Raw genomic sequence first — 14,885 nt, 5'->3', positions numbered from 1 at the left:
CCATTGAGCCAGTGAGTAAAACATTTGTGCCACGTGTGCCATCAACAGTGTGTCATGTGAGAGACGTAGGTCATACATGCTGCCTGAAAAAAGGAGACTGACACTCTGAACTCAACTATGATAGAAGATCAACTATGATCTTCTTCTGAGATTTTGAGTGGCAATCACTCCTGGGTGTCATCCAATGCAAGACCTCCCCAGAATATATAATGCCTGCAAAGTATAGACGCCTTACTCACAGTTTCAGTAAAAGTCCCGGTGCAGGCATCTGCTGCGTGACCTCTGTAGGATGAAACGTACCTCCAACACATAAAGGGCTGCTGGGATAGTTGGTAAAGTCTTAAAGCTAAGCAAAATGCACGATCAGGCGCTTAACTGCAGGCTGAGTTTCTTTATTGGGTTGCTTGCATCATACATACGACTAAACTCATAAATTAAACTGAGGTGGATGTGGATGTAGTTTGTTCTACTGCTTTCATGCCATTTTTGTGGTCAAGAGTAAAATATAATTTTCCCATTTGGTTTGATAAATTTAGAGGTTCTTTTTAAGGGGTTGTTAACTTTATATTCAATATTTTTACCAGCACAAAAAAAAAAATCTCCAGCAGTACAAAAAAATAACAAACCCAAACAGCATTTTCCTGGAACTGAAACGTGCCTGTTCTTTTTTTGTTTCCTGCCTAGTGCAAAAAATATTTCCCTCTCTAGTTGCTGAACCATTTTCAGCATTGCTGCAACTGGCACAGCACAGATAAAGTATGTGCTTAATCATACAACCGCTCTGCTGCAGTTTATGCTTTTTTCTTTTTCCACCCAACGGACAATGCATGTGTGTCTTTATAAACAAAAATAGCAGCGATGACTGGATATGCTTTTGCTGACCCTTGAGCACATGGCTTGGTCTTCTTGTCCTGTAGAAACAGAGAGTGGCACCTTAATCGATACACAAATTTTTGCTGTAGGGCTTCTGCTTAGCTGGACAATCATTTTGCATTTACTTTACACCCTCTGTCTGCAGTAAGCATTCAGTAGGCCTGCCTACCCATGCTCAACTCTTCCTTCCATGGCTTCTCTTGCAATGTCACCTCAAGGATATATTAAATAGAATTTCCAGTTTGACATATAAAGTGGAGGCCGCACAAGATTTTTACACTGTAGTGTACACTGATCTTCCTCAACTGACAAAGAAAGCTTTATACAAAGCTGTAGAAATCCTCTTCATTTCTCTCAGATTAAACTATTGACCAGTCTGCCTGAGCCTATCGACCAGAAAGCTGTCCTGCAAGCCCTCCTCGTTCTTCTGTGCTGCGTCTGGCATTTTTTATGAATGCCTTTGTAGCAGAAACACAGTGGTCTCTCTGTTCTCAGTCACTGGATGGCTCATAATTCTATCTTCTCCCTACGAGCATGAGCAGACATTAAGCTCTTCTTATGATAATCAGCAGAAGCTTCGGTTCAGCTCGAGCGTCAGCGCCGGTGTGTGCAACGTGCACGTGCACGCGCACGAGCACATACGGTACGCATCGTGTGTGTGTTCGTTTCTTCAGTGAAGTGGATCTCCTCCAGCTCCACGTTTCCCTAATACGCTCACCCTTGTCTGATTGCGGTAAGGTCATCTCATTTAGCTCTCCACTATTTCAAAGAGCATAAGTGGAAATTCTCGTGAGGTAGAGGCACAGCTAATCACCTCTTGAGGAAAAACTTTTGAAAAGATTACACTTTTTTGAGGACACTCTCACGCACCGATTTCGTAGTGTTAACAAGTGTTAATTAAACTCATAAACACTTCACAGTATTGATTTTTTCATGCTTGGAAATACTTTTTAGTGCGTGAGGTTCCGTCTCTGGCCTTCATAATGAGTTACTTAGTCAGAAAATCACTTACGGCTTCCAATGCTTCTCAGCAGAGCTCCATGTTGCTCGTATGCCTTTGAGCTAATGGCGACCATGCCAATCAAGACGTATTCACCTGAAACTGGAAACCACATGAGCAATTAGCATGTTTATTTAGTGAAGCAGTTTTTATTTCATGTCAAGTGAATCATATCAATGACATATTTAATTTACTACTTATGACCGAGCCATTTGTGCACCTATTTGATGAACTCAACTGGGGGGGGAAAAAAAAAAAATCACAGTTGAAGTTTGTTAACAGGTATAACAACAGAGCAAAAAAACATTTTAATTGTTTTTTATGCTGTTTTTATTCCCTATCTGACATCAGATCAGCTACCAGAGTATCGAGTCATCTGATCCGAGCATCAACGTCCCAGGACCCAGGAGAACAGTGTCAAAGCTCAAGAACGAAACCTACCACATGTTCTCCAACCTCCACCCCGGAACGACTTACCTAATCTCCGTCCGGGCACGTACGGCCAAGGGCTTTGGCCAGACGGCCCTCACCGAGATCACCACTAACATCTCTGGTAGGAGCGCCGCTGTCGGAGCATCCGTGCTATCGTGGGCGACGGTGCGAAATCTGGTGTAAAATCGTAAGATAGAAATGAAGGCGGGCGTGTAGAGGCTGTTCTCTGTGCCATCGCTGCCTATCGCTAATGCAGCATGCAGGTACAACAGTGAGACTTCACCCACTGTGTGCTATAATTAGAAATCAGGTTTTCTCTCTTTTAACCTCTGTGTCTTCTTCCCTCGCTGAGGCAAAACTGCTGCTCCCAGAGTGCAAGAGCTATTTTCCAATTGCCTTTCCAATCTAGTGGCACGCTGTCATCTCACAGTTCTCAAGACATAAATTAACTTGCAGGTAGCAGGAAAGCACAACAGAGGGGACACTGCTGTGTGTTATGTATGAAGAAAGATTTAGAACATTCTCAGGACCAGAACACCCCTTCTGAGAGTCTCAGAGCTTATTACTGGTGATAGAAATCCAACCTTTGTGTTTCTGTTTCCTTTTAATGATGCATTTGCGCTTGTTAAGGGATGAGATTACACCTCTGAGGAGCACACAGCACGACCACTCCCACTCGGTCTCGCACGAACATTTACTCTCTCTGCCCCCATCTCTTTGCAGAGAGGTCCGGTTTGTTTAATTATAGATTTAGTGCACAGGCTCACTCGCTGTATGGCAGACAGCAATCTGGCGTGGAGCCAGACCACAGATAGAGTCCAAAAGTCTTTGCAGATCATCCTCAGCCTCCTCCTCTGGCCCACGGTGCAGAACATTCACTTACACTGAGCGTCTCTCAAATCTGCACTGACAGCTAGCAAACACTGAACACCTTCAACAGCCACTACTGTCAGCATCTTCAAGCAACACCCACCGCGGAGTATCCTTCCACGCACGTTTCCTCATTCGCGTGCACGCGGAGTCGTGGCTGACGGGCACTAATCTCTCAGACAGGCTCAGTGTGGCAACTGGCATCGAACCCTCTTTCTTTCTTTTTTGGCAGTACGTAATGTCGACAATAGTGCATCTGGATTTCCTCAATAACTCACCTTAATTGATGCGTGCTCTTTCCTTCTGCGCTATTAGTGAACTGCTTTTTAATATGATAATTATCGATTCCTCATGAATAGTTTGCTCTCTTCCCCCTCGCTAATTGACTGCTGATATTAAAGAAAAATGTGCCGCCACATCTCCAGGGAGGAGCATGACTTTAGCCAAATCCTTTTAAATGAAAAACCCATTCAATTTAGCTTCACTCCCTTTACTTTTAATTGGACTTGTTTCTAAGACAACTAGAAGGGAAATTCAAACATTGTACTTAAAATGACAATATGGGGTTTGGGTATATTAGCCCGTTTATCCCTGTATGCTGACAAAGGATACAAAAAGACAGTTTGTGCGGCTTAGACCAGGGGTGTTAAACATTAGGTTCGGGGGGTCACACTCTGCTCGGCAAAGACTCCAATCTGGCCCACTGGGAAGCTTTGAAAAATGTGAAAGATGGGATAAAAATTCTCAACTTTCATCTGTATTTTCATACTTTTTACAGCTTTTCCCACTGATAAAGACCTCCCCCCCCAGTCATTCATACTAAAACAAAGTAATTAAGTGCAAGTTAAAATTACAGGGCTGTCTGTGCAACGAACAGATTTATTTTTGTAATTTGACACAGTTCTTTCTTATAATTTAAGCCCAAAGAGTCGTGCTGACAGATTTCTTTTCACTTGCTACAGTAGAAAAACTTTGTGTGGAAAAATTGATCTGCACTGTAGTTAAACTTCTTGACTGCACATTGACAAAATCAAGTTTTGCTGATCTGACCCACTTAAGGTCAAAGTGGGCTGCATGTGGCCCACAATTCAAAATGAGGTCGACTCCCTTGACCTTAAAAATTCATCTCTGAATTTCTAGTTCCATAGTCTAAACTGTAAATATGTAAAAGATGAATAGTGATGTAGCTGTGTGCACACATTTTTTATCTTAATGACATGGCGAGATATGCCAGTGTATCAACAACCGTCTGGATTGCCACTAGTTAGTGTATTATGAGGAAAACGCTATATAGTGAGTGAGTGAGGCTCCGTGTTACGTGACATTTCAAGGATGAACATGTTTATGTGAAAGGACAAAGAGGCAGAAATGAGCACTGGCTAAGGCTAGACGTGTGCTTATTTGCGTGTGCTTTTATTGTTTTTGACATGTAAGCTTTTGTGTCTGGTGTCCACAGCTCCCACCTTTGATTACGGAGACATGCCGTCTCCGCTGAGTGAGACAGAGAGCACAATTACTGTCCTGCTGCGCCCCGCCCAAGGCAGAGGAGCACCTGTTAGGTGAGGAGATCATTTCAGGTACAGAAAATTGATTTTCATCAGTGCTCCAGGCTTATTAAAATGCACATCCGCTCTTTGTACAGCACATACCAGGTAGTGGTTGAGGAAGAAACTGGGAAGAAAGTGAAGCGGGAACTGGGGGTGCAGGAATGCTTTCCGTTGCCTATGTCACACGGGGAGGCCCAGGCCCGAGGGACGCCTCACTACTACACAGCCGAGCTGCCGCCCAGCAGTCTGCCCGAGGCCAGTCCCTTTACTGTGGGTGACAATCACACGTATAATGGTTACTGGAATAGCCCTTTGGACCCCCGCAAAAGCTACCTTGTCTACTTCCAGGCTATGAGCAACTTCAGAGGGGTGAGTGACTATAAACTTGCACTGGTGTTGCAGCAAAGCTGGATACGTTGTTTTTGCAGACCTTGTTATAGTCTGTGTCAAATCGTACCAATGACACTCCTGTTCTTTAATGTATTAAATGTTCTCAAATCAGTTGCAGGCCTTTGTATGGAAAACTGTTCTGTTCACCACTGATGCTAACACACCCATCTCCATATTATCCCAGTTTAATCCCTGGCCAGTGGTACTCAAATGAAGTCAGTAGTGTTTGGCGTTAATGAGTATCTGTATTTAAAGTACTAATGCTGTGACTGATGTATTGTGTGGACCTCTGAACAAGCACTTATGCAGTGAAAGAGGTTGTTGGATGAAAACAAACTGCAGGCAAATGTAACTACTTGAAAACTACAAACGCTTACATCCTACCACTTTGATTCTCTGCAAACAAAGCATTTCTGAGACAGGAATTACTTGCATGTATTACTTACAGCAAGCAAAGCTCTGATTAAGTGGAATTACTCAGAGTAAACAATCCACTTCATTCGCCTCCTCTGTCCCGTTACCTCCATGTCCTTGTCTGCTCCCCTCTTTCTGTCCTGTTACCTCCATGTCCTTGTCTGCTCCCCTCTTTCTTTATGCAAATAATTAGTTAATTATCTTCGAGAGAAATCCAGATGTAACTGGCCAAGGTAACGCAGAACTAAACCCGAGGCTTTTACGCAACTGCTTTTCTGTCCAATCACTAAAAACTTGCAGACCTTGTTTCCACACGGCTGTGCTTCCTTCCATTTCATTGTTCTTGAACAGACAAAGACCTTCAGTTGTACCCAGAGGATGCCACATTACCTTTCCAAATTCCATTACAGGAAGAGCTGCTACCTGGGTGAGGCAATTACTTAAGGATAATTGGGCACAGGTGCAGCTGATCAGTGGTAGAAAGCTGCTGCTTTAATATTCACAGACTGTGGCAATGTAGCTGAGAGTTATTGCCGTAGGTAAAAACACAGTCTTCTGTGATCATCAGCTGGTGATAAATATGTGTAAGCTGGGTCACTGTGTCTGCTTATTTTTTCCGATTTCTGTCGGCTGCTTTTTCATTAGGAGTGTGCGTGTGAGTATTTTTAAAAATCCTGCAAACAGGAGCTGGGTGGCTCGTCCCCACCAGTAAGATCTTTTTCCAACCCAGTGAAAAAACACACGGACGGAGTGCTGTGTGAGCACTTCACACAGCTAGGCTACCAAGAATGGGATTAGATAGGGGCGGCCTGGCTTTACCGGCGGATGGGATTAGGCTTTGTTTTGCCTGGCAGGGGGCCAGCATCCATGACCCACAGTGATGGGAGCACAGTGCCAAATCACACAGCCAACATTGTCCTCAGTCCTTTAAACATTGCTTTGCCTGGAAGTACAGATGCAGTGAGTGTTTAAATCTGTATATCGGTGCTGCAGGACCGAACCGACTTCACTTAAATCAGCTTTTAACACAAGGAGTTTTAGTCAGAACAAGTTTACCCTCACAAACACATTATTTCGGGTAGTGTGTCAGACCTTTCTCAGTGTTCATTGCTTAGCACAGGATTTTATTAACCTCCTAAGACCCGAACTCTTTCACGACATGCATTTTTAATTTCTCTTTGATATTTGGCCTGATTGAATGTAAAAACAAAGAATTACCAGATTTTTTTTTTTTACCTTATTTTTGTTTTTAAGAAAAATGAGAGCCACATATGAAGATATTCATTTAAAATTTTGATAGAACAGTAGCAGTATAATGTCCTCGTAAGTGGATATCAGGCCCATGTAGAGCAAAATTTAGTATTTTGGTCTAAATAACCCAAAATGCGATGTCCACATATGTGGACGGCAGGTCCTAGGAGGTTAATATAGCTTTTTCATTGATGTCAGTGTAATAGCTGTGTGATGTCAGTGAGTTCGGTATAGTTAAATCAAACCTATGCTTTGTATATAACCCACACACATCACAACAAGATTATGAAAAGACAAGGATTGCAGGAGAAAAGGTGTCATATGCATAATGTAACAAAAAAAGTATTAAAGAGTGTAAAATAGCAGTAATTAGACTGCTAACAGAGCACACAGTTATACGGCATGGCACTTAGCTTGTTAATGATATTAACGTCATTAGCAGGCGCAGTTTTTCACCTCCCAGAGTCATTTAAAAGTGGCCACATCCAAGTGCTAATGACAAAGTGTATTAAAACCATCAAGCAGATGTTCACGTTTGGCTCCTGTAGCCTGCACGGACCAGAAATGGTTCAGCAATTGCTAAATGTTTTGTCCTGTTTTGTATCTTCCTGCTTGTGCTCCATGTGCATTTATGCATCACAGGCCTTTTCACATTTTCGCATTGTGCGCACACTGTCACAAAAATGTAGGCCAGAAAAGTGAACGTTGGCATTTTGAATTCGATTGCGTACAGAGGCACAAATGCATGTACTGGGGATATTTTTGTAGTGGTGTTTTCTAAAGAAGAGAGCGAAGCGTAATTACTTTATGCCTGCCCGTTTTAGTGGAAGAAAAAAATGTAAAGAGCACTCCAGAAGCTGGCAATGAAAGTAGTTTCTCTCCCAAGAGTGAAGCATCTGAAAGTCACATACACCTGGATTAAACACTTGTTGATGCCGTGCTGACATAATTGTCATCTTTAACAGTTATTTAAGCTATTGCACCCCGGGGGCAAACAGAGCTGTCATCACGTTTTATGACTTATTGGGACGCCTCGTTATTTCAGAATCTCTGTGGTTTATTTAAGGTTTTGTCTTTGTGAAGGGGAAACATTGAACCTCTATAATGGTGGAACAGTTTGAACAGTATATGGGACCCATAATATTTGGTATTTACCCATGCTAATTATCTAGAGAGTGGCTCTCAAGCCTCTGTAATTGCTTTGATTGATCCATCTAAAGAGGTACTTGAAAAGCTGTGGATAAAGGCTGTAGCTTTGAAGGATACAGCATACCCATTTATAACCACTACACTTAGATCTCCAAACTTTGCACACACATACACACAAACACTGTAAAAACCTTGAGTTTGTGCCATAGAGCCCTGTGTTGCATTTTGGCATTTGCGTTTTGTATTTAAAGCTGCCAGGAGCCACCAGCCCCTCTGGCGTAACTGGCACAGCGTGGGGAGACGTGATGTTTCTTCCACAATCTGGAGCTTGCCAATTAACACTTCTGCTGAGCTAGTGCACAATGACTTAGATATGCGAGTTGAAAAATTTACTTGTCCATCACGACGACCTATTTTTCATCATCTGCATTAAGGAGATGTAAATGTATCTGTCTTAATTTGCCAAAGCTTGTAATGATTGAATGTATGAATGATTTCAAATACTTTCTTCATAAAGTAGACTGCTTCAGATGAATCAGCTTTTCTTTCGTAAGGAAAATGTTTAATGTAATTGAGTCAGTCCACAGAAGGCTCAAAGTCCCCAGTCAGCAGTCTGCATGTTCCAGTTCTCCTGATACATGCAGTGGAAATGAAGTGGGTTGCACTTTGATGAATAGTATTAATTAAAACAAATTGATAATCATTTGATAGCAGTTCATATAAATTATATTAGAAATGTGGCTTAAAGTAAGTTATATAAATCCACCTGTCAGCTTCGTTGTATTGTGGTAATGTGCAAAAGTGTTTCTTTATATTTTGCTAGGAAAATGGGAAATTGGTGCAGCGATTTATCCAACCATGCAGACATACATGGAAATATAATATATATAGCATTAACTAGTATAATATTTGCTTATAACATTTCAGTTAATAATACAGTATGGAGTAGGGGTGGGTGATATAAACGATATACGATAGAAACTAAATAAATTTGATAGAGATTTTGACTATACCGCTCTATCGCATGTTGATGATGTTATCAAGCTGCGCCTGTTTTGGTTGAAAGCATTGCAGTGGCTACAACCAGTATCATCTGCAAATTATGGCGGGCGACAGTCATAGCAAAGAGATGAAGCACTTTTGAAATATGGGGAAAGCCAAAAACTGCGCTTCCTCCACTTCTGTAACATTGATTCATTAATGCTGAATTCTCTCACAGCTGCTCTATTCCCATGTTGTTGCAGTATATTAATAACTAACATCGTATTGTGGATGAATGATCTCAGTTGTTCTCCTGACTGAGGTTTGGCCCGTGTATAGCATCCTGCTATGCGATTGCATTTGTCCCCAACCACCAGAATCCCTCACGTTAACTTTTATCGAGTGGAAAAAAAGTTGGCGTTCATCCTCCAGCTTCACTGTGCTAATGTTATGCTAACATAGCTGTGTCGCTAGCAATCACGTAGCACAACATTATATACCAGGTAGTCCAACTTCAGTAACCCTGCAAATGCCACTGCTGTTTAGTTTTCTGTCTTCATTTATGTCGGAAGTGGTAGCAGAGCTGTACATTTTCATTTTTCAGAAATCTCTCAGTGAGAACATGGTATGTCATGTTTAGGTGGAAACTAGCGAGCTAACTTCCTGTTAACTTCTAACTCTGTTAAATTTAATAACTTCTGTTTTCATGGATGCCTGGATGTTAAACTTAATTGTTACACTTGGTAAAGCAGCAATGCTGATGATTTTATTGAAGATTAAAGATCAAGCAGTGAGGCTTACCAAAGTTGTACTAAAACATTTTTTAACAGATTTCTGCACGCCCAAATCGGTTTGAGGTCAGTAAGCACAACCAGAATTCATACATAAGGCACACTCTCAATTTTTGAGAAAATTAAAGGATTTTAAGTGTGCTTTATAGTGTGGAAAATACGTTATACAGAAGAAAAGAATATATCGCGATATATATCGTTACCGCACATGCTTCAAATTATATCGCGATATGAATTTTAGGCCATATCGCCCAGCCCTAGTATGGAGGCAAACACAGAATTCATTCAATTCACTTTCAGGGTGCTTGAAAATCAATATTTGGTTTGGGCACCTTTATTCTTCAACACAGCCTGAACTCTCTTAGGCAAGTTTCTCTTAATTCCTTTAAAGAGTCTCCAGGAATAGTTCTCCAGGCTCCTTGAAGGAGATTCAGGTCTTTTGCTTTGGATATTGGGCTGCCTTTTGTTGGGTTTTCTATCAGGATAATTGTACGTTTTTACCAGTAAAGTATGCTTTTTTTACTGCACTGACAGTGTTTTTGGATTATTGTCATGCTGAAAAACGAAGCCAATCAGATACTTTCCAGATGTTATTGTATGGATAATCAAAAATCTGCCATGTCTGTGTTAACAATTACAGCCCCAAACCATCGAACCAGACATTTCAAATTTATATTCATTGCGCCATCTGACCTGTTGCCAATGGTTTTTGGTCTCATTTTTCTATAATTTGGCAAACCTCAGCCTTTGCTCCCTGTTTCTCTTCCTTACAAATGGCTTCTTGACAGCCATCGTTCTACTGAGAGCATTTCTGATGAAGCTTTAGTGAAAAGTAGATGGATCAACTGAAGGGCCAGCTTAGAGTTTATTCGCAAAGAGTCCAACAAAGCTAGATCCACTTCAAAGAAAGCAAGCTAACTAGCAGCTAACTAGATTAACAACAGCCAAAATATCTTGATGCATGCTCATTCATCCGGGTAAGTAAATCCCAAAGGTTGATTGTGTTCATCTGGACGTAGCGTTTTCAACAGGAGCAACGTTTTGTCACTTATCCAAGTGACTTCTTCAGTCCCAGCTGACTGCAGGTTTCCCCAACCTTATAAATAACCTTATAAACAGTACATTGCACAATAACTGATTCAGCTAATAATTTATATTAATGATCAAGGAACTGACCATTGTTCATTCAATGGGCTGGTTTCAGTTATTGTGCAAATGTACTGTTTATAAGGTTGGGGAAACCTGCAGAATCAACCTTTGGAACAGCCAAAATAGCAGCAGTTACCAACAGAAAAGTATATCTTCAACAGCACCTCAGTATCGGTCAGAAGTGAGTTTCACTGACTCGGATTGGACTCCTTTCACAAAGCTTTTGAATTAGTAGGGGCAAGAAAACTGGATTCAGTTGACTCCAATCTGCAATCTACTGATATCTAGTGGTGAGGTTTTACACACTGTTGGGCTGGAGAAATGGCACTCTGTGTGACGGACATGTTTGTTTACAGTTTGATTCTATATTTTCAGATTAAACCACGGAGTTAAAGACTTGTTTAAGTGTCGGATTAAAAATGTATTTTCAATTTAAAAAAGCAATGCAACTGGAGTTTGAGGAAAGCTCGTTTTGCCCATTTCTGAATAGAAGAATTTGCATAATTGTCCCATAATGCCCGAATTAGCATCTCTGAATCTTAATTTGATGATACATCTCCTCCATGAGGTGGCAGGATGGAATTGGATTACAGTCTTGGTTCCCATTAGTGCTGTTTGACAAAGGTTCTTTTCGTAACAGAGAGATGCCATCAGCTGAAATTTGAATAAAATGAATGATTTTTATAGCGATGGACTGGTCTGAAACCCCTCCTCTTAATTATGCTAAATTCGTTTCAACTTTCATCTTTTCTCCTTCAGATAGAATCCCTAATCTCCTTCTCATACACTTCACCACAGATCTCAGGTTTTAGATATTTTTTTGTTTTCTTCTGTCGTTAGTAGGAATCTTAACTTGTGAGGTAATTCGTCCTTTTACACTCAGTCATTTTATGCTTTCTTTGGAGACGTGAGTGCCACCCACTCGTGTTGAGTAATTTGTATTTCTAATCAGAGGGTATGAACAATTGAAAAGAAAGGCGGCATCATGCTTCTAGATGCAGGCTAGCATCACTTCTAACATTAAGTCCGTACTGCTTGTCTTGGGAATAAACATCATATTTTTGAAAGCATTTGTGTGTTTTTATGTGTTGTAATCATAATTTTTTCACCACATGATAAATATGTGCGCCTCGGCTCAGTATTTCACATCCTCTCTTCTATTATCACATCTCTTTCATGCAAAATGCAAAGTGACACTTTCCCCCTGACGTCTGTGTTGTCTTTCTCTTTCAGGAATCTAGAATAAACTGCATCCGCATTGCTCGCAAAGGTAATTCAACATAAATATCTCACCTCCCAAAAACACTGTGACCTGAATCCATTTCCTGCATCATTTCTAAATAACTTGCAGTATTGTGTACTTTTGTAGAAAGACAGGACATTACGAATGTGACGGTGATGGTGTGTTTACTCTGTTGTAGGATGAAATATTCATGAGGTGATTCTTCGCGTAGCTTTCGTTTTTAATATGCTGTCGATACATTGTCACCATTTATTTGTTCGTTAAAACGTCCAAATACTTCAGATCTGCTGGTTTGACTGCCCAGCGTCGCTACTTCGTGACACCTCGTGGTAGAGCGAACAATAGTTAACCTGCCGTGAAGAGGAAACTAACAGGGGACAGATGGTTCAAACAAATTAGTGACCTGATCAGCAAATTATTAAAATTGAAAAAAAGACACTTTAAGGACTATTTTTCCTCCCTTTGTTACAGTCACTGTTGTTAGAGGCAAGGTTTCATTTTAGTACTCTGTAGTTCCCGCCTATCTCTCTTCTCTTAAGTAAAAAGGTGAAGAACTGGACAAATTTTCTCTGGCGGCCCCGGTTGTTTAGCACTGGGCCTCAGAGAAAAGGGCAACAAGCAGGGAAGGATTAGAGGTCAGGCTTTCATCCTGTTTGTTTGGGGGCTGACACTGGGACACGTCGTATCAAAGGCAGTCTCTTTGTTCTCATCAGCAGCCCACCAGACAGCTACATCTGAGGGCTCTGACCTCTGCGCTGTACAGAAGGGTTCTCCAGATCAAAACTTCCAGATGGAGCTACCTTGGCCTATCAGTATGAGAAAGCCCTCCCTGCCTCCTTATCTTTACCTCGGCTTTTTTGATTCAAAGGCACATGAAAAGGGCAGAGAAATTGACTCTAAGTCCTTATGGCAGGAGAGCCCCTCCACCATAGTACACTGTCAGATCACGGTAAATAAAAAGTCATGTATTTATAGTTATCATAGCACCGCAACAGTAAGCGGAGCCTTGCAAGTAAATTGACTTGGCGGGGTGTCTTTTTCTTTTTTTGGTTAAGGCCTCTTCTTTTGTGAGAAAATAATGAAAAAGATGAGGCTAAGGCGAGGCCAGCCTTTTCAGCTCGACTTCTTGCTCCCCACAAGTGCCAAATTGGGCATTGATTAATTAAAAGTCCCCACAGCAACAGACTTTATGCTGCATGTGCCACTTTTATTTGACACTGGGCAGAGACAGAATGAAAGAAATGAACAATGGAGCTCCTAAGATAAAAAGAAAATACAATTAGCAATGAAATAAAATACCTGTAGAGAGAACAGAAGTGGAGATAAGACAAAAGAATAAAAGGTTAAATGCACAATTGAAAGTTATGATTTAAAAAAACTGCCAGCACTACATTTTCACCACAGGCATGGTGATATAACTGAAAACCCCCTGAAATGCCCATTGATGACAGAAAAAAATGTGGGTATTTCCAATTTCAAGGTGTAACAGGTCACAGGGTTGTTTTTTTTTTTTTTTTGTTGCTATGTGCGATCTCCATGATCCCTCTACCATTAACAGAGCCTCTGCATCATCGGGTCCTAAGCCGTTATTATCAAGCAGCCCATCACAAGCGAAGTGGAGGCAAATGATTCTGGCTTGGATAACAAAGCTGGAGATTACATTTCAACTTCCAGGTGACAGTTTAATTAAGGATCCTCTGGCAGGCTCAACACAACAATAGACTTCCATTTCTCCTCTAAGTGCCAATTTCCACCATCGGGCAGCTGGCAGGTGCATGGATTCATGTGGAAATCTATTTCATGCTCGTGTTTGGCTTAATAGAAATTTTGAGGGTAAAAGAGGCAAAACCGCCTTATCTGTCCAAAATGTCAGAAAACTGAAATTGATTTTTCACCTCCTCCGCTACATTTTTAGCCCGTATAAAGAAGCCTTCCCCTAATTTTAAATGAAGTTGCGGCATAAAATAAACAGTGAGCATCTGAGTTTGTGTCTGAGACGGTGCTTTGAATGGAGCGCCGTCTCAGACACGCTGGAGTCTTTGGTATTTGTCGGTTACAGTCGCTCAGAGACACAAAGGCATTTTGGATGTTGGTGTGTCCCTGTGTGTGAACAGAAACCACAAAAGGAATCACTCACTGGCTAAATCCTTTCTCACCACGGCGGCAGACGCGACGTTTAAAAGCAGCACATGCAGAGATGTCACGCTATCGGATTAATATGTAATCGGAGGACAGCGACACGAAAGTGATGTCCAAAGCAGTTTCAGAAATAACAGCCTTAGACTAATATCAGGCCAGTGACTAATTTCCCCCTATTCTGATATGTCAGACATTCATGATTGATTAAAAAAATCCAGCCAAATCCTACCATGATATTGCACTACTTTCATCTTTATTTGGACAGAGGGTTCTAAGGCGGCCCAAGTGCCCATGGCTGCAAATAGTTGGACTAAAGCACGGCTCTGTTTTCATTTTCCCTGCCCCAGATCTGATTTTCTTTTTCCCCAGCAGGCTGTAAGATAGAGCTCTATCCCCAGGCCTGCTCTGACTTTCTCCCACTCTCCAGATAGTTTATACTGTTCCAGTAAGCTCTGGAGGGCTGGTTTCCAGGCTGTCAAGGCCTGGAGGACAGGCTGACACACAGGGAAAAAAAACTGGATCAGTGAGCTCCTTGAACAAGGCAAAGAAAGACCCACTGCTCAGCACCATTTACATAAGCATGAAGCTTTATGTAGGAGAAATGAATAACCTGCTATTATGGTAATGACCTTTCCAGTAGCTCACAGACAGCGGGG

General features: G+C 41.5%; 1 protein-coding gene and 1 long non-coding RNA gene across 5 annotated transcripts in view; one reads left to right on the top strand and one right to left on the bottom strand.

The window, feature by feature from the left end:
• Window positions 1–14,885, top strand: part of LOC102305866 (receptor-type tyrosine-protein phosphatase U) — a 186,295-nt gene that overhangs the window by 127,598 nt on the left and 43,812 nt on the right. For all 4 annotated transcript variants that reach the window (XM_005943757.3, XM_005943758.3, XM_005943759.3 and 1 more), the window contains exons 10-13: window positions 2,225–2,426; window positions 4,632–4,734; window positions 4,818–5,091; window positions 12,081–12,117. In XM_005943757.3, coding sequence (XP_005943819.1) covers window positions 2,225–2,426; window positions 4,632–4,734; window positions 4,818–5,091; window positions 12,081–12,117 — 616 coding nt within the window. The remainder of the gene's footprint in view (window positions 1–2,224; window positions 2,427–4,631; window positions 4,735–4,817; window positions 5,092–12,080; window positions 12,118–14,885) is intronic.
• On the bottom strand, window positions 377–1,980 carry LOC102305651. The gene is made up of 2 exons (XR_317130.2): window positions 1,886–1,980; window positions 377–911 (listed from the first exon to the last, which is right to left on the bottom strand). It is a non-coding gene; the product is annotated as an uncharacterized LOC102305651 (long non-coding RNA).

The sequence above is a fragment of the Haplochromis burtoni genome, unplaced genomic scaffold, assembly GCF_018398535.1.
Source record: "Haplochromis burtoni strain Fernald_Lab_line unplaced genomic scaffold, NCSU_Asbu1 Contig_376, whole genome shotgun sequence".
Taxonomy (NCBI): domain Eukaryota; kingdom Metazoa; phylum Chordata; class Actinopteri; order Cichliformes; family Cichlidae; genus Haplochromis; species Haplochromis burtoni.
This window is presented reverse-complemented; position numbering and strand designations above follow the sequence as displayed.